General features: G+C 51.2%; 1 protein-coding gene across 7 annotated transcripts in view; it reads right to left on the bottom strand.

Annotated features, from left to right (window-relative positions):
* PPP6R1 (protein phosphatase 6 regulatory subunit 1) overlaps positions 1–21,426 on the bottom strand; it is a 1,096,922-nt gene that overhangs the window by 566,118 nt on the left and 509,378 nt on the right. For all 7 annotated transcript variants that reach the window (XM_085616386.1, XM_085616383.1, XM_085616382.1 and 4 more), the window contains exons 14-15: positions 3,304–3,393; positions 3,122–3,219 (exon numbers count right to left, since the gene is read on the bottom strand). In XM_085616386.1, the coding sequence (XP_085472512.1) occupies positions 3,122–3,219; positions 3,304–3,393 (188 nt within the window). The remainder of the gene's footprint in view (positions 1–3,121; positions 3,220–3,303; positions 3,394–21,426) is intronic.

The following is a 21,426-nucleotide window of genomic DNA, read 5'->3' as shown; positions in this document are numbered from 1 at the left end:
ATGTAGGAGAAGGCTCTTCCTCCCGTCCTGGCTCTTCGGATGAGTCGGATTTCGGCCAAGGTGAGGTCGGTGGAGCGGAGGTTTCTCTTGGGGGTGTGGAAGGAGACTCTTTCGTTGAGGTAACGGGGTCCAGTGTTGTGGGGGGATTTGTAGGCATGAGTGAGCAGCTTGAAGGTCACTTTTTGACAGGGAACCAGTGGAGGTCTTGTAGGTGCTGGGTGAGGTGGTCCTGTTGTGGGATACAGAGCACGAGTCTGGCTGCGGCGTTCTGGTCGGTCTGGAGTTTGTGGAGTGGAGATTTGTTATCTCCGGCGTAGAGGGTGTCCCGGTAGTCCAGTTTGCGGTTTATGAGTGCATGTGTGACGGTCTTCCTGGATTCGGAGGGATCCACTTGAAGGTCTTGCGGAGTCTGTTTAAGCACGTGGCATATACGACGTTGATCTATCGGTTCACTGTGAGGGAGGAGTCTAGTATGATGCAGATGTTGCGGGCATGGTCCGTGGGTGTGGGCGATGGTTGCTGAGGGAGCGTGGCCACCAGGTGTCATACCACGCGGATGCGGGTGGATCCTAGGACGGGAACTTCTGCCTTCGCTGAGTTGAGCTTCAGGCAGCTGCTGCTAATCTAGAAGGTGATGTCCTCTATTTCTTCCTGGAAGCTGTGTCTGGTGATATCGGGTTCCTTGGTGATGGAGAGGATGAGCTGGGTGTCGTCGGCGTAGGATACTACACCGAGTCCGTGTTTTCTGACAATGTTTGCTAGCGGGGCCATGTAGATGTTGAAGAATGTGGGCCTGACTGAGGATTCTTGGGGCACTCCCCATCTGATCTCTGTGGGTTCGGAGAGGAAGGGCGAGAGTCGGTTTGAGTTTGGCCAGTAAGGAAGGAGCGGATCCAGTCTAGGAAAACAGGCGACTGGTAGCCAAATGGCGACTGGACTTCATCCAGATTAGAGAGGACTTCATGGGACGTCGACCCTGAAACCAGGATCCCCTCACCATCGTCATGGACCGAGGAATGTCTTCAAAAAGACCCCCATCGACCGTGTTGCATCCACAGCATCTTCAGGTCCCTTCATCCCTTACATCAGGACCATTCCAACGGAATCAATTGTAAGGCAGATAAAGAGCCTGGAACTGCTGATGGACTGCATAATCCGTGATGGTAACTGTTATTGAGGGCCTTGCTAGCTCCCTGCTGAAGTTGGTTGCACCAAATGCGTCTGACTGCATTGACACCTACCCAAGTTTTCCTTGAAAGTTTCTAAGCGCTCAATTAGTTTACTTTGCCAAGGCTTGTATGTGGTTCAGTGAAATTGCTTTGATTTATTATCGCTTGTAAAATCTATATCTCTAGAACCCTCTGGCGGATTTTCTTCATTCTAGTATCTAAATTCTTATCAAAATATAGTCTATTGTTATAAATTGGAGTTGGATTTCTTGAGTGTTGTCTCAATTTCTTCTTCAATTGTTTTGGTGCTGTTTAAAAACGTTACGCCTGTAACTCTAAGCCTTGTTGCACAGTGCCACAGCTACCCAGGGGTGAGCCGAGGGTTTTACAGACAAAAACTACTGGGCCTAAAGGTGTTGGTAAATGTATTACACTGCTAGGTTGCAGAACCTATAATACACCCAATTTCCTCACAGGTAACATCTGCTGGCGCAACCTACCAGCACTCAGAGGTACTGCTCAAGATTGTCTGGATCAGTCTGACACCTGGGGAATATTCTAGGGTAATAAATCTGTGGCTAGAAGTCTCAGTTAGATGACATAATTCTATATCATCATACATGTGCTTTCCCATCGTCTATAGAATATTGCTTTTTTGCAAGATTCTCAATATCAATATGGAGCCTACAATACTGCTTAACAAGTACTTTGCACATAAGGTATTTTGACAACACAATCCTTTATCAAAATTGTCCCACTGCATTACGCTTAACATGCATTAGTAATAACCCATAGCTTTGTCAATTCACAACCAGAGTCCTCATGATGCAGAACCCCAGGACACACACCCAGACTGCAGAATTAGCCTCCAATGATTAATTTACATAAGAATTGATGCCCAGACAAACCGCAACACTCCCACCCTTAAAAGGCGCGGAAAAGGAAAATATGTCCCTCCACCACTCCCCCCAATATACTAGAAATGTATATTTACCACTGCAATTATTTTTGCATGAGCACATACATAGTATTAGTAATAAAAACAACTGTACACTGTGCAAGGGGTGAAACACATGATAGCTTTCAGACATCAAGAACAAAGGAAGAGAACGGGAATAAAAGCAACTTTGACAATGAAAATATATATGATATCTACATGTTCAACACAAAACTTCTCTAATTTCTGTTATTGTGATATTCCACAATACATGAAATCGCTGCTCTTTGATTAACGTTTTGGTGGTTGTATCCCATGTATGCAGGTCTATAAATTACTCAAAATACTAGGAAAGGTGGACCTACCCATAACCACTAGGAATGCACATTGACACCAACTACATGTTGGTTGTGTAACAGGTTAAGTCTATTAAGCGGGAAATTGGGGCCCTGATATATCTAGCCACACTTCATATTTAGCTGTAGGCTACAGCTGTTTATCTTTGATGGCTTCTGTTCTATAACTTAAGTGCTATATTGTATGTTTTATCTCTAAGAATTTTGCATGCCAGAACTCCTTTTATATGGCAATTACTCTCTGCAGGTCAACAAACTACAAACACTCTTCATGTGCAACAATCTCTGTAGTTATTGGTAATAACTAGTTCCTGCAGGTCAACAACCAATTCATTTTTATTTAACCAGATTATAAAATTCCAATACAAAGTAAACAGTAAGTATTAACAACTGTGGAGAGTGAATCAGATTAAATGTTATGGCAACACCATGCCTTTCAAGACTTATTTAAACTAAAAGGGAAACATCAGGTGTCCTTTTCTATAAGCACACTCTTGCTCATACTTTGCTGTCCATAAACAGGTTCATCTTTGACCCCCTTATGTTACACTCAAAAGCGGTCCTACTTGAAATAGGCAGAGAGGGTTGTCTTGCACAAACAAAAAGGCCATTAGCCCAAAACATGAGCTTTGGAAGGTAAACTGGAAAAATATACTAACTTGACACTCTCCTCTTGCTCACCGAACTCTTCATCATTGAAGCCAAAATGGTCAATGAAGGTTGATGTCATCTGTTGCATCTGGTAGTCCATAAAAGCCTGCCGACGAGATGAAGAAATTCTGTTTAGCAAATACAGCACACTCAAAAGAAGAACCTTTGGAAAGATTAGTGCTATGCCCACCTGTTGTAGGGAAGCCTCCTGTGGGAAGCTGAACTCCTTTAGATCATTCTCCTCATCATCGCTGGAGGAATGTAGGTTGTGGGTGGTTACCTAGAAGAGATGTCAACCACAGTAGAATTAGGAGTAAAAATGCTACCTTCTTCAATCAATTGAAAAACATGCTCTTTGCATGTCAGCAAACCAAAACAAGAGCAGGCAAAGTACCCGCAACAGAACATCTCAAACATAAGACTGGGAGATCTCAAACAGGTGATGTTATTGACAAAGCAATATTATGTGTAGGGTCCAGCTAAAATCAGATTAATGAAACTGAGATGTTATGAAGTGGTAATTTGTACTGGAGTTATTACTAAAGTTTATTTTTCATTAGACATACTTACATTACACATCTATAATATCAGGTACATGCAAAAAGAGCAGTTCAGTTAGAAACACAAAATGTGTGGTCCAGGAAAGAAGTCTTATGCAATTAGAAGATCAAGGTCAGAAAGCCCACATTATAAATCGCATCTCCTAGGTCAGCCTTCTAGCCAATAAGTCAGTTGCCCTTCCGATTTGGTGAATAAATAGAAAGAAATTAGAGAACAGAACCTTTACTGCTGGCACTGTGGTTTACAAATCATGACCTAAAAGCAATGGTGGTGAAAAAAACACCATAAAGCAGACCCAGTGGCAGGGGTACTTTGAATGGGGAACACTGACTGCATCAGATGATCGTCAGATCCAGACTTCTATTAGCAATTGGGAAATGTAATCCGGCAAAAGGAAAATTAAGATGTGCCTTATCCGCAGACCATAAAATTCAGCAAAAGCAGATAAATACTGGCATCCCCCTCACTATTCGGAAATAACAGAAAATTCAAGTAAATGGAAACTTTTAGTTAGATTATAGCCTACTTTTTGTTGCTTTTTTTTCCTTTCCCTTTTTTTTTTCTTTCTTTCTTTCAAGAGTGTTCTCTTTACTTAAGGAAAATACTAGTCACTTTCCAGGGAACATATAAAAAAAAAGCGTTAGCTTATGGGAAAAGCTGTTCACTAAAGACTGCAGACATATCATTGCTAATATCTGCGGATCTAATGAGCCACAAGACCCTATCAGCCCAGCAGGCTGCAACAGCCTGACGAAGAATGCGTGTGACCTGAAGCTGGGGATTTACAGAACTGATTGTGGTGAATCTATATCACTGCAACCCCATCAGGTACACTAGCAATGGACTATGTTCTTTTCACACCAGACTATAGTGAATGCCCAGTCAGCTGCAGCTGTCTACATGGATTCTCAGAACAATTTGAATTATATGCATTATCATGGTTTTACATGGCCTCTTCTAAAATCACTCTGGACAACTCCACACTCCAGTACTCCAGTCCCAATTATTTGTTTAATGCTTTGTAAATGAGTTTAAAAGTCTGGTGTGGGTTTGTACTCTTCTGATAATTACCCAATTATGTTTTTTGACAACTGCTGTGCACTTATTGGGATCTGGTTCATCTTAGAGGGGACTAGGACCAACAGTATTGAGAACATTTAGGAAGGTATCATGGACTATGATTATTTTCAGGGTTTTCATGAAAATAGCATGGTTAGGCAGTCTAACATGGCCTGGGAACAAGTAGTTCACAGGTGAGCGGCCACCATTTGGATTGACTTCCCTCATGCTTTTGGTGAGGAAACTGCTCTCTCCTGTTTGCCATGCTTGCACTGTTTCAAGTACAGCCATTAAAAAAAGAGCCTGAATAAAGCATTGAGTATTTTAGATGTATGTGTGTGCCCCAAGTGCCTTGGGAATCTTATTTGAACTAGAGACCAGCCAGGTTTGGGGTATAGGTCCCTGAAGTTTTGTGCCTCTGACAGATGCCAATCCCATTCCAGCAGCAATAGCTAGTCTCCCTTGACTTGGCCAGTTGGACTGATAAAGAATACCACTATGTCAGACACCTGATAGCCTGGTTAACTGCACACTGAGAATTGTGACTGGCTACTGGAAGTAAAAACAAGAGAAAGATGACGCAAAAGCACAGCCAGCCATTCTCTTTTCGCAAAAGTAATTGTGGATCTCCTTGCTAATCTAACGATAAGGGTCACACAAACCAACATAGGCTTCTTTCCACACTCTAGCCAAAGAGCTCTTTAACTACCTGGCCATATTCCCATAAAACCCAGACATATTTTAATTACCTAACGTACCATCCATACACGAATCATAACATTCATACAGTCTGAAAATCGTTTTAAGACACACAATACCTTGATACAGAGGAGAACTATGGTACATTCCAATAAAAACAGACTACTGCATCATTTTATTGGTAACTTCAACAGGACAGCTACCTGGAAATCCATTCACTCCTTTGCAAGTCACTATTTTCAAAACTAGGACTCAAGAACATATCTAGATAACCATTGCCAAAAACTGTTCAGGAGCTCACAGATCGGGCATGTTCTTTCTGGACTATAACCATGACAGCTGTGGCTGTGAGTTAATGCTGACCTAAGGCTCGGCCTACCATGTTTCTGAAAATTAGACCAAGTACACACTTTCTACACTTGACTCTCCAGGAAGTGAGGGTGAGCAGTCAAAGGCTTCTCAAGGAGGTAGTGTGGGGAAACAAATCAGAACACCGTTGTAGGAAAGTGCACAATTTTTGACATGGTCACAACCACTTCTTGCCTGGTCTTTGATGCAATTTTAAATGAAGTGACCTGGGATCCTGCTAACCATGTCCCCAGCGCCAGTGTTCTTTCCCTAAAGAACAAGATACTTGCCTTTGGTAACGATATATCTGTAAGAGACATAAATTAGTTATAGATTCCTTACCTTAGAATTACCCCCAGGCGTCAGACTGGATCCGGAGACTACCTTGTCAGCAGTACCCTTGCGCTTCGAAAGGTGGTCGGTTGGCTCTGCGTTCGTTGTTGGCGTTGTGGTCGCTGGAATGACGTCGTGGTTGCCACTTAGACGCCGGCCCTCGCGGCAGACGTCAGTTCTTTTACACGACATTCCACGCCAGAAGCGCAGAGCCATGCAAAACACTGACCACTGGTGCACAAAACTAGGGCCCTGAAAGGGATTCCCCGACCCTAGAAGTCAGTTGGCAGAACGGGGAGGAGGGTGGGGCTGTAAAGAATCTATAACTAATCTATGTCCCTAACAGATATACCGTTACCAAAGGTAAGTAACTTGTTCATCTGAAAGAGACAATTAGTTATAGATTCCTTACCTTTGAATAGATACCCTAACAATACCAACCCCGGAGGTGGGTCTGCGAACTAATTTCACACCAGAAAGTCCTGGAGAACAGAACAGCCAAGGAAGCCGGCTCTCCGGATTTGACCGTCCAGGCAGTAGTGTTTTGTGAACGTGTGCAGAGATGCCCACGTAGCTGCCTGACAGATGTCGTTGAGGGGGACTCCCCGTCCCAAAGTAGTGGTCGCTGGTGTTGCCCTGGTGGAAGGGGGGCACAGTCCCACTGGAGGCTCCTTCTTTGACAAAGAATAGCAAGTTTTAATGCACAAAACGACCCACCTAGAGATGGTCCATTTGTGCACTGCCCGACCTTTCTTTGCACCCACTTAGCCAACCAACTGCTGGTCATGCACACAGAATTGTTTGGTACGATCCAAACAAAATGATCGTGCATGTTTTGGATCCAGACGGTGGAGCCTCTCTTCCTTCTTAGAAGGATGCAGAGGGGGAAAGAAGGTAGGCAAAGTGATGGTTTGACCAATATGGAAAGAAGTAACCACCTTTGGAAGAAAGGTAGGCCTTGTTCTAAGGACAACCTTGCCCATATGAACAGCCAGAAAAGGAGGTTTTGAAGAAAGGGCTTGCAGCTCACTCACCCTGCGAACAGAGGTGATGGCAACCAGAAAAGCAGTCTTTACAGTAAGAAGTATGAGAGGACAGTTATGAAGCGGTTATGAAGCGGCTCAAAGGGAGCGCACATCAGGTAGGTAAGAACCAAGTTCAAGTCCCACTAAGGCATTACGAAAGGAACAGGAGGATAAAGATGAGTAATGCCCTCCAGGAAGCAGTTTACAACAGGGGACCTGAAAAGAAAAGGAAGATCAGGAAGCCTAAGAAAGGCTGAAATGGCAGAGAGATAGCCCTTTAGAGTGCCCGGAGCAGAGCCCTGCTGGGCCAAACAACGGAGGAACAAGAGAACCTCAGAAAAAAGAAGGGCAGAAAGGGGATCCACAGCCTTTGCTGCACACCATGCCACAAGTTTGTTCCATCTGCAGGCGTATACCATCTTAGTGAAGGGACGCCTGGCTGCCAAGTTAACATCAGACTTCGGGAGGGAGGTCAAAGGCTGTCAACTGTTGCCGCTCAATCTGCACACAAGGAGGTGGAGGCTGGACAGGTTCGGGTGGAGGACCGTCCCCTGCTGCTGTGACAGAAGTTCCTCCCGAAGAGGCAGTCTGATCAAAGGATCGATGGCCATGTGTAACAGCTCGGGATACCAGACTCTTCGTGCCCAATCCGGAGCCAAAAGGATGACTTGGGCCCGGTCGAGCTTGATCTTCAGCACTGTGGGCAGAACTAGTATAGGCGGAAAGGTGTATAGAAGACGCAACTCCACTCGCATTGCCTAGCGAGACACGCCTTGGAAATTCCAACGGGCAGAACTACTGACATTACACGTTCTCTTCGGTAGTTAATAGATCTAACCACGGCTCTCCCCACTGCTGAAAGAGACCTTCCGCCACCTGAGAGTGAGGACGCCATTTGTGATCCATCATTCACCTGTGGCTGAGTTAGTCCGCCTGGCGTTCAGTGAACCTTCCAGGTGTTGAACCACCAGGGAAATGCCCTCATGTTCCAGCCATATCCAGAGACGGATGGCCTGTTGACATAGGGTTCACGAGCCCACCCCGCCCTGTTTGTTGCAGTACCACATGGTGGTGGTGGAGTCCGTGAACACCTGCACTACTCTTCCCCGGACAGAGGGAAGGAATGAGTTGAGTGCAAGAAGAATCGCCCGGAGCTCTGCCGGAGACCAGAGGCCTCTGATCTCTGCCTCTTCCATGTGGCTGCTCCACCCTAGAAGTGTTGCATCCGTCACTACCATGTACTCCGGTTGGGGAAGGGAGAGGGATCTGGTTTGTTAGCTACCACTGCAATTGGCGTGCAGTGCCCTCTGAGATCTTGACCCAATCGGACATGTTCCCCTGATGCTGTGCCCACTGGAACTTCAGGTCCCACTGCAACCCCGCATATGCCATCTGGCATGATACACCGGCAGCCTGCAAGAGGCCATCAAACCCAGCAGCCACAGGGTCACCCTGACCGAAACCCAGTATAGAGGCTGAAAGATCGGAATCATGGCCCGAATATCCCAGACTCCCTGCTCGGGAGGATTGGCCCGAAACTGCGCCGCATCCAGAACCGCTCCGTTGAAGAGGAGCTTCTGAGAGGGAATCAGGTGTGACTTTGGGACGTTCATAGTGAACCCCAGCGAGAGCAGGAGGTCCGCCTTAGTCTGGAGGTGGGAGACTGCCTGGGGCGAGTCCGCCTTCAACAGCCAGTTGTCGAGATAGGGGAAGACTGGAAACCCTGACCTGTGCAGATGAGCTGCGACCACCGCCATCACTTTCGTGAACACCCGAGGGGCGCTGGGAAGGCTAAAGGGGAGCACGGTAAACAGAGTGCTTGTGGCCCACCGTGAACCGCAGGTAACGCCGGTGGGCTGGCAGAACAGAGATGTAAAAATAAGTGTCCTGCAAGTCCAACGCTACCATCCAGTCTCCAGGGTCGAGGGCAGGCAGGACCTGAGCTAGCGTCAACATTTTGAACTTCTCCTAACGGAGGAAGCGGTTGACGTTCCTGAGATCCAAGATAGGACGCAGGCCTTTGTCCTTCTTGGGCACCAGAAGGTAGCAGGAATAGCAACCACGACCTACTTCTGGGTCAGAAACTCGCTCGATGGCTCCCTTGGCCAAGAGTGCCGAAACTTCCTGTTGGAGAAGGGCCAGAAGATCCTCCGACATGCAATGGTGCTGAGGTGGCATGGATGGAGTGGTACTCTTAGATGGGAGGGAGTAGCCCCTTTGGACTATCTGCAAAACCCACCTGTTCAACGTGATCGTGCGCCAAGGGAGGTGATGGCGAATCCTGCCGCCCACTTGCGATTGGTGGCACTGAAAGGTCAGACTAGGAGGGTTTGGAGGCAGCTGCAGAGGGGGCTGTGGTGGACTGACCTGCTCGCTGGCCCCTAGGCCTCGGCGGTGGTTCCCACGTCCCCAGCCGCGCAAGGGCAAAACAGCTTGCGGCAGCCTGTGGCTCTGGGCGGAACGTGGCGTGGCACCCCTTCCGCAGCCACGAAAGGGGTGAAAAGCAGACTGCACAGGGCGGGTGGTGGAGAGGCCCAAGGACTTGGCAGTAGCACGAGTGTCCTTAAAGCGCTCTAACGCATTGTCTGCCTTGTCACCGAACAGGCGACGGCCATCAAAGGCATGCCCATAAGCGTAGCTTGGACATCTACTGAAAAACCAGTCGACCTCAGCCAGGCATAGTGTCGAAGGGCTACCGACGTTGAAATCGTCCTGCCTAGCGAGTCAGCAGTGTTCAGTCCTGTGAGAAAGTGGCTCTGTATATACTGTCCCTTAATAGGTACAGGGTGTACAGAGTCCACAGTCCCCCAGGGTTTGACAGAGGCTAAAGTTAGATATAACCTTACTCTCTAAAGTGGTAGCTTGGTCGAGCAGTAAGGCAGTATCAGAGGACAGTGTAAAGCATTTGTTGTACACACTCAGTCAGCAAATGGTCTCACACACTCAATAACTGAACTCTAGGCCAATGGTTTATATATCAAAAAAAGATATGCTTGTTTTATTTTAGAACCACACTTGGATTTAAAATATACTTTCTCAGAATTAGATGTTTCATATAAATACTTTTGCAATATGCAATTGACTTTTGTAAACCGTTACAAGTGGTTGCAATAGGCAACTCTATTTTAAACACAACAATGCATTGAGATCAATGGAAAATTCAAGTTATTTGCAACAGATTACATTTTAGATTACTTTTGGAATTCCAGGACTGGATCCTAGATTCAGTCCTGGGTCAGTACTCAGAATCAAGTGATGAAAGTCGACTTAATTACTGTAGAACAAGTTACTTACCTTCGGTAACGATGTATCTGTAAGAAACATTAGTTAGTTAGATTCCTCACCTTAGAATATCCCCAGGCGTCAGACTGGAGCCGGAAGATTTTTGTAGCAATACGCCTTGCGCGTCGCTAGGCGTCGTCTGCGGCTACGCGTCCGTCGTTGGCGTCGTGCGCGGGAATGACGTCGGAGTACTTAGACGCCGCCCTCGCGCGCTGACGTCAGTTCTTGTACATAGCTTTCCGCGCCAGGAACGCAGAGCCATGCAAGAGACCGACACTGGTGCCAAAAAATCTAGGGCCCTGAAAAGGATAGCCTTAACCCTAGATGTCAGTTCGCAGAACGGGGAGGATGGGTGGGTCGGTGAGGAATCTAACTAACTAATATTTCTTACAGATACATCGTTACCGAAGGTAAGTAACTTGTTCATCTGAAAGAAACACATTAGTTAGATACCTCACCTTAGAATAGATACCCAAGCAATACCAACCCCGGTGGTGGGTCTGCAAACCAAGATCACACCAAAAAGTCCTGGAGGACAGAACGGCCAAAGAAGCCATCCCTCCGGACTTGGCTGTCTAGGCAATAATGCCTGGCAAAAGTGTGCAGCGAAGCCCACGTCGCCGCCTGACAGATGTCCTGCAAAGGGACTCCCCGGCCCAAAGCAGTAGTAGCCGCTGTGGCCCGAGTAGAATGGGCTCGCAGCCCAACAGGAGGGTCCTTTTTTGCCAAGGAATAACAGGTTTTTATACACAAAACGACCCACCAGGAGATGGTCCGTTTGTGCACAGCTTTCCCCTTCTTAGCACCCACGTAGCCAACGAAAAGCTGGTCGTCCACCCGGAACTGTTTCATGCGGTCCGAATAAAAGGAGAGTGCACGTTTTGGGTCCAGCCGGTGGAGCCGCTCTTCCTCTTTGGATGGAGGCGGAAAGAAGGTGGGCAAGGTGACAGATTGCCCATGATGAAAGGGGGTCACCACTTTCGGTAGAAAGGAAGGACGAGGCCGAAGGACAACCTTGTCCGGATGAACAGATAGAAAAGGAGGCTTGGACGATAGAGCCTGGAGCCCACTCACCCGTCTAGCCGAGGTGATGGCTACCAGGAAAGCAGTCTTAAGAGTCAGAAGACGAAGAGGACAATTGTGAAGAGGCTCAAAGGGAGCGCACATCAGAAATGTTAAGACAAGATTCAAGTCCCACTGAGGCATTACGAAAGGGACAGGAGGGAACGTGTGAGTAATGCCTTTAAGAAAGCGTGAAACTACAGGGGACTTGAAAAGAGAAGGCTGATCAGGAAGCCGTAAGAAGACAGAGATGGCAGAAAGATAACCTTTCAAGGTGCCCAAGGCAGAGCCCTTTGCTGTGCACCATGCCACAAATTTGTTCCACCGGCAGGCGTATACCGTCTTTGTGGAGGGACGCCTGGCTGCCAGAATGATATCACAGACTTCAGGATGCAAGTCAAATGGCATCAACTGCCGCCGCTCAATCTCCACGCATGGAGGTGGAGGCTGGACAGGTTCGGGTGGAGGACCGTCCCCTGCAGCTGCAACAGAAGATCCTCCCGAAGGGGCAGACGTATCGGGGGATCGGTCAACAGACTGAGTAGCTCGGGATACCAGTACCTTCGTGCCCAATCCGGAGCCACCAAGATGACTTGGGCCCGGTCGTGCCTGATCTACTTCAGCACTCTGGGCAGAAGTGGTATAAGCGGAAAGGCATACAACAGACCGCAACTCTACTCGCGACGAAAAGCGTAGCCGAGCGAGTGCCGCCTTGGAAATTCCAACGCGCAGAACTGCTGACATTGCGCGTTCTCGTCGGTGGCGAATAGATCTAACCAATGCTCTCCCCACTGCTGAAAGAGACCTTGCGCCACCTCCGAGTGCAGACGCCATTCGTGATCCATCATGCACCGGCGGCTGAGTTCGTCTGCTCTGGCGTTCAGAGAGCCCGCCAGATGTTGAACCACCAGGGTGATGCCCTGGTGTTCCAGCCATGTCCAGAGGCGCAGAGCCTCCTGACAAAGGGTCCACGACCCCACCCCACCCTGTTTGTTGCAATACCACATGGCGGTGGTGTTGTCCGTGAACACCTGCACGACACTTCCCCGGACAGAGGGAAGGAAGGCTTTCAGTGCAAGTCGGATCGCTCTCAGCTCCAACAAGTTGATGTGGAGGAGAGACTCCGCCGGAGACCAGAGGCCTCTGATCTCCGCCTCTCCCATATGGCCACCCCATCCCAGGAGGGACGCATCCGTCACTACGACATGCTCCGGTAGGGGTAGGAAGAGGCTCTTGCCCGTGACCCAATCGCGGTCCGTGAGCCACCACTGCAACTGCTGTGCAGTGCCCTCCGAGATCAAGACATGGTCGGACAGGTTGCCGTGATGCTGGGCCCACTGAAACTTCAGGTCCCACTGCAGAGCCCGCATGCGCCGCCTGGCGTGATGCACTAGTAGGATGCAGGAGGCCATCAGCCCCAGAAGCCGCAACACTAGCCTGACCGAAACCCAGGATAGAGGCCGAAAGATGGGAATCAGGGCCTGTATATCCCGGACCCGCTGTTCCGGTGGATAAACCCGGAACTGCGCCGATGAAGAGGAGCTTCTGAGAGGGGCTCAGGTGTGACATTGGCACGTTGATGGAAAACCCCAGCAAATGCAGGAGATCCGCTGTAGTCTGGAGGTGGGAGACGACTGCCTGGGACGAGCCCGCCTTCAACAACCAGTCGTCGAGATAGGGGAAGACTGGAACCCCAGATCTGCGCAGATGAGCTGCGACCACCGCCATCACTTTCGTGAACACCCGAGGGGCACTGGTAAGGCCGAAGGGGAGCACGGTGAACTGAAAGTGCTCCTGACCCACCTTGAACCGCAGGTAACGCCGGTGGGCCGGCAGGACTGGGAAGTGGAAATATGCGTCCTGCAAGTCCAACGCTACCATCCAGTCTCCAGGGTCTAGGGCAGCTAGAACCTGAGCCAAAGTCAACATTTTGAACCGTTCCTTCCGGAGGAAGGCATTGACGTTCCTGAGGTCCAAGATAGGGCGTAGGCCCCCTTTGCCCTTCTTGGGAACCAGAAAGTAGTGGGAATAACAACCACGACCTACTTCTGGGCTCGGAACGCGCTCGACGGCCTCTTTGGCCAAGAGGGTCGAAACTTCCTCTTGCAGAAGATTCAAATGATCCTCCGAGATACGGTGGTGCTGCGGTGGCATGGCTGGAGGGGTCGTCTCGAAGGGGAGGGAGTAGCCCTTTTGGACGATTTGCAGCACCCACCTGTCCGAAGTAAATGGTACGCCAGTGGAGCAGGTGATGGCGAACCCTGCCTCCCACTGGCAAGGAATGGGCCTGAAAGCTCGGACTAGGAAGGCTTTGAGGCAGGTGCTGCCGGGGTGGATGTGGACTGACCGCGTTGTCCTCCAGTACCGCCTCGGCGGAAACCACGTCCGCGACCGCGTGCAGGCTGGTGCTGCAGCCGGTGGCTAGGCGGACGTGAGGAGGTGCCCCTTCCTTGGCCACGAAAGGAGCGAAAAGCGGAAGGTTGTGGCCGCGGGGCCGAGAGGCCCAAGGACTTGGCCGTAGCCCGGGAGTCCTTGAAGCGAGCCAGCGCACTGTCCGCTTTCTCACAAAAAAGGCGAGCGCCATCAAAAGGCATGTCCATGAGAGTGCTCTGGACATCCCCTGAAAAGGACGTGGACCGCAGCCAGGCGTGACGTCGAAGCGCCACCGTGGTAGAAATCGCCCTACCCAGCGAGTCCGTAGTGTCTAGTCCTCATCGGATTGCATGGCGCGCTGCATCTCTCCCATCGGCCAGAGCTGAGGAAAGCTGTGCCCAGGCCTCCTCCGGGCACAGGGGCAGCACGTCCTCCACCGTATCCCACAGAGAGTGGAAATAACGGTACAAGAGACAGGCGGTGTTCAAAGACCGCAGCCCCAAACTGAGCGAGGAGAACAGCTTCTTACCGAACTGTTCCAGTCTCTTGGAATCCCGGTCCGGAGGAGCGGACGGGAAGGAGGATTGGGAGGTAGAGGCCTGGATAACCAGACTCTCGGGGGTTGGGTGTTGGGACAGAAAACTGGGGTCACCCGGAGCAGGGCGGCGGCGCCTGGCAACGTTCCTATCCACAGGAGGGACTGTGGAGGGCTTGGACCAGGTGCCCTGCAGAACGTCAATGAGGGCCTCATTGAATTGCAGCAGAGGCTCAGTGGAGTTTGCGGCAGACTGAAGCACCTCAGTGAGGATGTTAGTCCTCACAGCCACGGCAGGCAGCTCAAGGGCTGCGGCCGCCTTGCGCAGCACCACAGAAAAAGCTGCACCCTCCTCCGAAGCCACAGTCAGAGGAGAGATGAATCCAGTGTCCGGTGAGGTATCCAAACCACTGGCCTCCCCCAGTTCATCTGCCCAGTCCTGCGAAAGTTGGCCCTGAAGGGCCAGAGGGTCCACGGACCCCTCCCAGTCGCCCCCGTCATCCGATTCCTGGTAAACAGGAGGAATGATCGGACCCGGACGATAGACAAAATGGGTCTCTAGCGGAGTCTGATGCGGCGTCGCACCGGCGTCTGGTCCGGACAGGGGCTGAACCGGGGATCGACGTCGACCGGAGTCTGCGTCGGAGGTGGCACCGGTGTCGACGCTGGCGGAGGAGGCGTGACGAGGTCGACCGGCGTCGACGGGGGCCCAGGCCTGGGCCCCTCGGGGACCTGCGGTGTCGGGGCCGGAGCCTCCGACTGTGCCGGGGCCGGAGCCGCTGGCGCGCAAGGTCGCCCAGTCGAGTCCACGGGGCCCGAAGGTGAGCCAGCGGGCGTCGACGGCGGGGCCAGGCTCCTCATGGCCGAGAGGAAGGCACTGACCTCCGCCGGCGTCGCGTCAGTCCCAGGGACCGGCGGGTATGGGGACGTGCGCGGCTCCGGCAGAGCCGCGGGGGTGGGACCACCCTGACCCTCGGCCGAGTTGCGCAACTGGCGTGGGGAGTCCGAAGAGCGGTGTCGCCTCTTGGACTGCTTCGACTTACCCGAAGACTTCGAGCCAGACGAGCGATGAGGTCGACTGCGGCTCCGCGACCGATCCTTGGACCTCCTCCTGGACCGGGATCGAGAGGGGCGCGGAGCCGAGTGGTGAAGCTCGAGAAGCTTACGGGACCGCTCCCGCCTAGCTTTCGAGGTCAGGGCCATACAATCGGAACACGACTCCGCGTCGTGGTCGGGCCCCAAACAGTACAGGCACCGGCGGTGATGATCGGTCACCGACCTCAGTCGGTGACAGGCGTCGCAAGCCGTGAAACCAGGCATCCTACCGGCACCAGAGTCGATAAAGTGACCAAAAAGAGTCAAAAAATTACTAAAGGGGTAGCTCTCCCGGATCGGCGCTTACTGGCGCGGAGAAAAGAAGAACGGACGTCAGCGCGCGAGGGCGGCGTCTAAGTACTCCGACGACGTCATTCCGGCGCACGACGCCAACGACGGACGCGGAGCCGCAGACGACACCTAGCGACGTGCAAGGGGTATTGCTACTAAAATCTTCCGGATCCAGTCTGACGCCTGGGGATATTCTAAGGTGAGGAATCTAACTAACGCGTTTCTTTGAGATATGATTTTTAAACAATATTTCGCTATTTTAAAAGTTGACACTTCGAAAATATTTCAAAGAAAACAGTCAATGATTCCCTATGGAAGAAAATTCAAGTTGCAGGTACAGTATGTTCTCGTTACTTTTGTAATCCAGTACTGGGTGCCTAGACTCAGTACTGGGACCTTTATCCAAAACAGGTAGGTAATTACGTTTTCAGATATTATACGATTTTTGAAGGATATTTAAAGATTGCAGAAATCGACACTTAGAAGAAATTTCACAGAAAAACAGTCAATGATTTCCTATGGAAGAAAATTGGGTTACGGGTAAGTACAGTTGTAAGTATTTTTCAGAGTCAGTGCTGGGCACCAAGATCCAGCACTGGGAGCTCACCTAAGAGTAGGTGAGTAATTTCGTTTTCGTTACTCGGCTGATTTTTGGTGAATATTTTAAGATTTGAAAAGTCCACACTTAGAAGAAATTTCAGGAAAAAGCCAGTCAATGTTACCCTATGAGGAAAATAGAGTTATCGGTTTAAGGGTAAGTACTCGACTGGCAGAGTTAAGTTCTGGGCATAGACTCAGGGGTCCCCCAGGGTCAGGTAGGTACAGTTGGTTCACCCTCAGCGACTCTAGGGCGGCTAGGTGCAGAGAGAGTTAGGCCCAATGTTATCCTACGAGGGATAGGGGGGCCTTGGTTGGTGGCTGCTGACTGGCAAGCCACACGGTTGTGGGAGCTGGGCTCCTGGTCACTCACTCAGGGCAAGTGGGGAAGTAGGTAGGTGTAGAGTTTTCACTGCCAGGGCCATTCGGGCGGCTGGGTGCTGGGTGCTTTTGAGCCTTCGGGCGCTCAATTGATTTCAATGGGAAATCTCCGGTTTAGAAAAAGACTGCAAGCTCAGGGACGAGGACTCTTCAGGTGCCACCACCACTTCGAGAGGTAAGTTGGGTAGTTGGAGGATAGGTAGGTACCCCGGGATTGGGCACAGGGGCCCGCGGGGCGCCGCGTGCAGGGGTGCCTTTTGGTGTCGGGAAATCTTACCCTCGGTTGATCGCGGTAGGGGGGCACCTTGTTCTGAGGCTGCAGGCTTCTTCAGGAGTGTCGAGGGAGGTCCTTGGGTGCCGGACTCGGGGTCACAGTCGCCGTGGGGTCACCCTTGGTGTCTTTGTTCACTCCGGCACTGGCCAGGCTTGGCTGGTGCAGAGTGTGCTGGGTTCGCGGTTCCGGGCGGCTGACAGGTATTAGAGGTAGGTTTTGAGTAGAGCCTCTACTCATGGGAGTCCCAGGTGCTTAAAGCCAAAAGGTAGCCAGGTCCCCCGGGGTTTGTGAGGTTGCTGGCCACAAGAGATGCCGGGTTGGAGCAGGAGCAGGTTCAAGGGTCGACAGGCCAGTAGGGCTGGGGCCAAAGCAGTTGGTGTCTTCCTCTTTTTAGCAGCTGCAGGGCAGGTCTTCTTTCTTCTTGCTCTTCTTTGTAGTTTTGAATCTGGAATCTGGGAAAGGAAGGTTCAGGGTGCCCCTAAATACTAGATTTAGGGGTGCAACAGGTAGGTGAAGGGCAGGGACCAATGGGTCCCTGTCCTGGGGTGGGTACACCCCCTAGCCTGCCTCTCCTGTGGGAGGGGGGCAGGAGCCTAGTCCTGATAGGGTAGGGCTCCCCATCTTCAAGATGGGGAGAGCCCGGAGATGTGCTTCACCTCGCCACCCCCACCTGAGGGGTGGGGTTGGCAGGCTGGCACATCCCATGTCCCTATTTGGGGTTTCCGGCCAAAGCTTCCCGCCAGAGTGGGGGGTTGCAGTGGCCTGGGGAATCTCACAGAGGCGGCATGCCTTTGAAGCTTCCCCCTTCCCATCCAGGGGGAGGAGATTTAGCACCTCGCCCAGGATGTGCATTGTTGCAGGCCCAGGAGAGCAGGGGCTCTCCTACCCTGGGGTCCAGCAACATGGCTGCTGGGTGGCAGCCTAGGCAACCTCAGAGCAGACGTGGAATGTAGGTTAGGTTTAAGGGGGCACCTCTAAGATGCCCTCTGGGGTGCTGGGTACATTAAATCCCACACTGGCATCAGTGTGGGTTTAATGTGCTGAGAAGTTTGATACCAAACTCCTCAGTCTTTAGTGTTGCCATTATGGTGCTGTGGAGCTCGTGTTTGAGAAGCTCTCAGCACCATGTACTCTTAAATGGCAGCACTGCACTTACAGTGCTCAGGAATGGACCTGGGCACTGTAGGGGCACAGTGCTCCTGCTCCTGTGCCCACACCATTGGTATAAGGCACCCAGCTAGAGGGGTGGCTGATGTATGTCATGGCAGTGTAGGTGATGGGCATGGCACACAGGGATGTGTGTCATGTCGACTTTGATTTTGTCTTGCACCCAAACACTCAGCCTGCAAAGGCACTGTGTGTGTTTAAGGGTACAGGGCCTCTAAGGGTGGCACAAGGAGTGCTGCAGCCCTTAGAGGGGTGTTGGGCGAGGAAAGGGGGGTCGCCCAGAGCCGGGCAGTGGCGTCAAGCGATCATCCTATCAACAGGAGCCCCGGTGTTGGGCCTGGCCCAGGTGCCCAGAAGGATGTCAGTGAGGGCTTCATTGAACGGCAGCAGGGGCTCTGAAGAGCTAGAAGCCGGTTGAAGCACCTTTGTCAGGAGGTTAGTCCTGACTGCCACCGTAGGTAGCTCGAGGTTGAGAGACTCGGCCGCCCTACCAACACCACTGTGTAAGAAGCTCCCTACTCCGTAGCCACGGTAGGAGGAGATAACATGCCAACGTCTGGGGAAGTATCCAGTCCACTACCATCCCCCAACTCCTCTCGCCAGTCCAGATCATGTTCTAACTGGTCTGTTAAAGGGCCTCCAGACCCCTCCCAGTCCTCCTCACCCTCCTCTGGTTGCCAAACTGGACTAAAAGAACCAGGGTGGAACAAGGGCACAAAAGTACGCGCCGGAACCAGCGTCGGTCGACGTCAGTTCGGCTCAGTGTCCACGCCGGGGTTGACGCTGGCTGGGGACACAACCAGCGTAGCTGCAGGTGTGGTGCCGGTGGAATCCGGGCCGGGGGAGGTGTGGTCAGGTCAACTAGCGCCGATTCGGATCTGGATCTAAGGGGACCCTGCAGTGCTGGGGCCGAAGCCGCCAGCGTGGAAGGACCAGGGCCCCCAGCCGAGTCTGCAGGGCCCAAAGACGCGCCGGCAGAGTCATGCTGCCCAAAGATGGCATGCATCGCTTCGTAGAAACTCCGAAGCTGGGCAGGGGTCGCACCGGGTCCCAGGAAGGGAGGGAAACTTGGAGTCGACCCAGCGGACTCCGCACGCAGAGCAGCAGAAGGGGAACCACCTGCATCCCTCGTCACATCGGCTGGGCAGAAGTCGAAGACCGACGATGCTTCTTCAACTTCTTCTTGTGCCTTGACTTACCTGAGGAGTGCAAAGACTTGGAAGAGGACTGGTGGTGATGGTTCCGCGACCGGTCCCTCGACCTCCCAAGCGACCGGGATCTCGAGCAGCATGGAGCAGACTGCCAGGCCTCGAAAAGCTTTCGGGACTGCTCCCGCAAAGACTTGCAGTCGTGGTCGGATTCCAGACAGAATAGGCACACGCGGTGCGGATCGGTCATGGACATCAACCGTCGGCAGGAACCACAAGCCTTGAAACCGGGCATCCCTCACGTGCATCAGGAGTCGAAGATTCAAAAACGCATCGACAAAAGTCGGAAAAAATATAAGTCAAAAAGTGACTGGAGGTGCCGCTTGTAGGAAACTGGCTCTATATATACTACACCAAAATGAGGTATAGTGAGTATAGAGTCCAGGTGACCCCAGAGGTAGTCCGAGGTTAAAGTTAGATAGAACCTTACTCTCCATTTGTGGTAGAGTGGTCGAGCAGTAAGGCAGTATCAGAGGAAAGTGTTAAGCATTTGATGTACACTCAATCAGCAAATGAATTCACACACTCAAGAACTGAACTCTAGGCCAATTGTTTTTGTATAAAAAATATACGGTTTTATTTTTAGAACCAAGCAAGCCTGGCACAGATAAGCATTAAATACTTTTCAGTAATAATTTGCTGAATATAGAAAAGTTTGAAAATGCACTAGATATTGTACTTTGTTTGATTTACAGGGGATGCAGTAGGTTGCAACACTTAGCAAATACAGTACATTGAAATGAATAGGCTTTTTCAGTAAATTACAGTTAAGTTACTTTTTACGTTACTTTTCTGACTCAGTGCTGTACACCTAGTTTCAGCACTGGGACATTTCCTGCAAACAGGTAAGTAAATACGTTTTGGTTATTTGTGCGATTTGTAAAAAAAAAAATTTAGATTTCAAAACGCCACACTTAAAAACTTTTTAGAAGAAAATGGTCAATGTTATCCTATGGAGGAAAAACAGGTTATCGGTTCACAGGTAAGTTATCGACTGTGGGAGTTCAGGTTCTGGGGATAGACTCAGGGGTCCCCCAGGGTCAGTGATGCACTCTTGTTACACCCTCAGTGGTACTAGGGCGGCCGGGTGCAGAGTGTTGAGGCCCAATGTTATCCAATTGGGGATAGGGGGCCTCCGGCTGGTGGCTGCTGGCAAGCAGGGCACTGGGTAGTGGGAACAAAGCTCCTAGGGTTTAGGTCAGGGCAAATGGGGAAACAAAGTAGCACAAAAGGTGCACCCTCAGCGGCACAGGGGCGGCCAGGTGCAGAGTGCTGTTTCGACGTCGGGCGCCCTGTTTTCTATGGAGAACCTCCGGTTTGCAAAAGCACTGCAGGCAGGGAGACGAAGGACTTCTGGGTGCGACCACCACTTCGGGAGGTAAGTTGGGGAGTTAAGGGTTGGTTAGGCACCGTTGGTTTGGGCACACAAGGCCGTGGGGAGTCGGGTGCAGGGGTGCCTTTTGGGGTCAGATCTTCTTACCAGCTCTGGATCATGGTCAGGGGGGACCTTCTGAATTTAGGCTGCAGGCGTCGGCTGGAGACTTGAGGCAGGTCAGGGGTGGCCGGAACTCGAGTCAGGATCGCCAGGGTGACCTCATGGTGTTTTTCGGCTCGGGCCGGGTTCGGCGGGTGCAGAGTGGACTGGATTCACGGTCTCTGGCTGCTGTTAGAGGTTGCAGTTGAACAAATCTGGTGTTCACGGGAGAAGCAGTCTTTGGAAGTGAAGGCAGGCAGGTCCTCCGAGGTTTTCGAAGTTGTTGGGTGCAGGACACACCGGGATTTTGCAGAAGCAGGTTCGAGGGGAGACAGGCCTGTAGGGCTAGGGCCAAGTCAGTGGGCATCTTCCTCTTGTTAGCTGGCTGCACGGCTGTTCAGTTCCTCTTTTCTTCTTGTCGTTGCTGGATCTGAGGAAGCAAGATTCAGGGTGCCCCCTAAATTCTAGATTTAGGGGTGTTACATGTAGGTAAAAGGCAGGGATCAATGGTTCCCTTCCCTCCGTGGGAGGGGGGCAGGAGCTTGTCCC

This window comes from Triturus cristatus, chromosome 7 (assembly GCF_964204655.1).
Source record: "Triturus cristatus chromosome 7, aTriCri1.1, whole genome shotgun sequence".
NCBI lineage: Eukaryota > Metazoa > Chordata > Amphibia > Caudata > Salamandridae > Triturus > Triturus cristatus.
The sequence above is the reverse complement of the archived record's forward strand: the minus strand, read 5'-3'. Positions and strand labels throughout refer to the sequence as shown.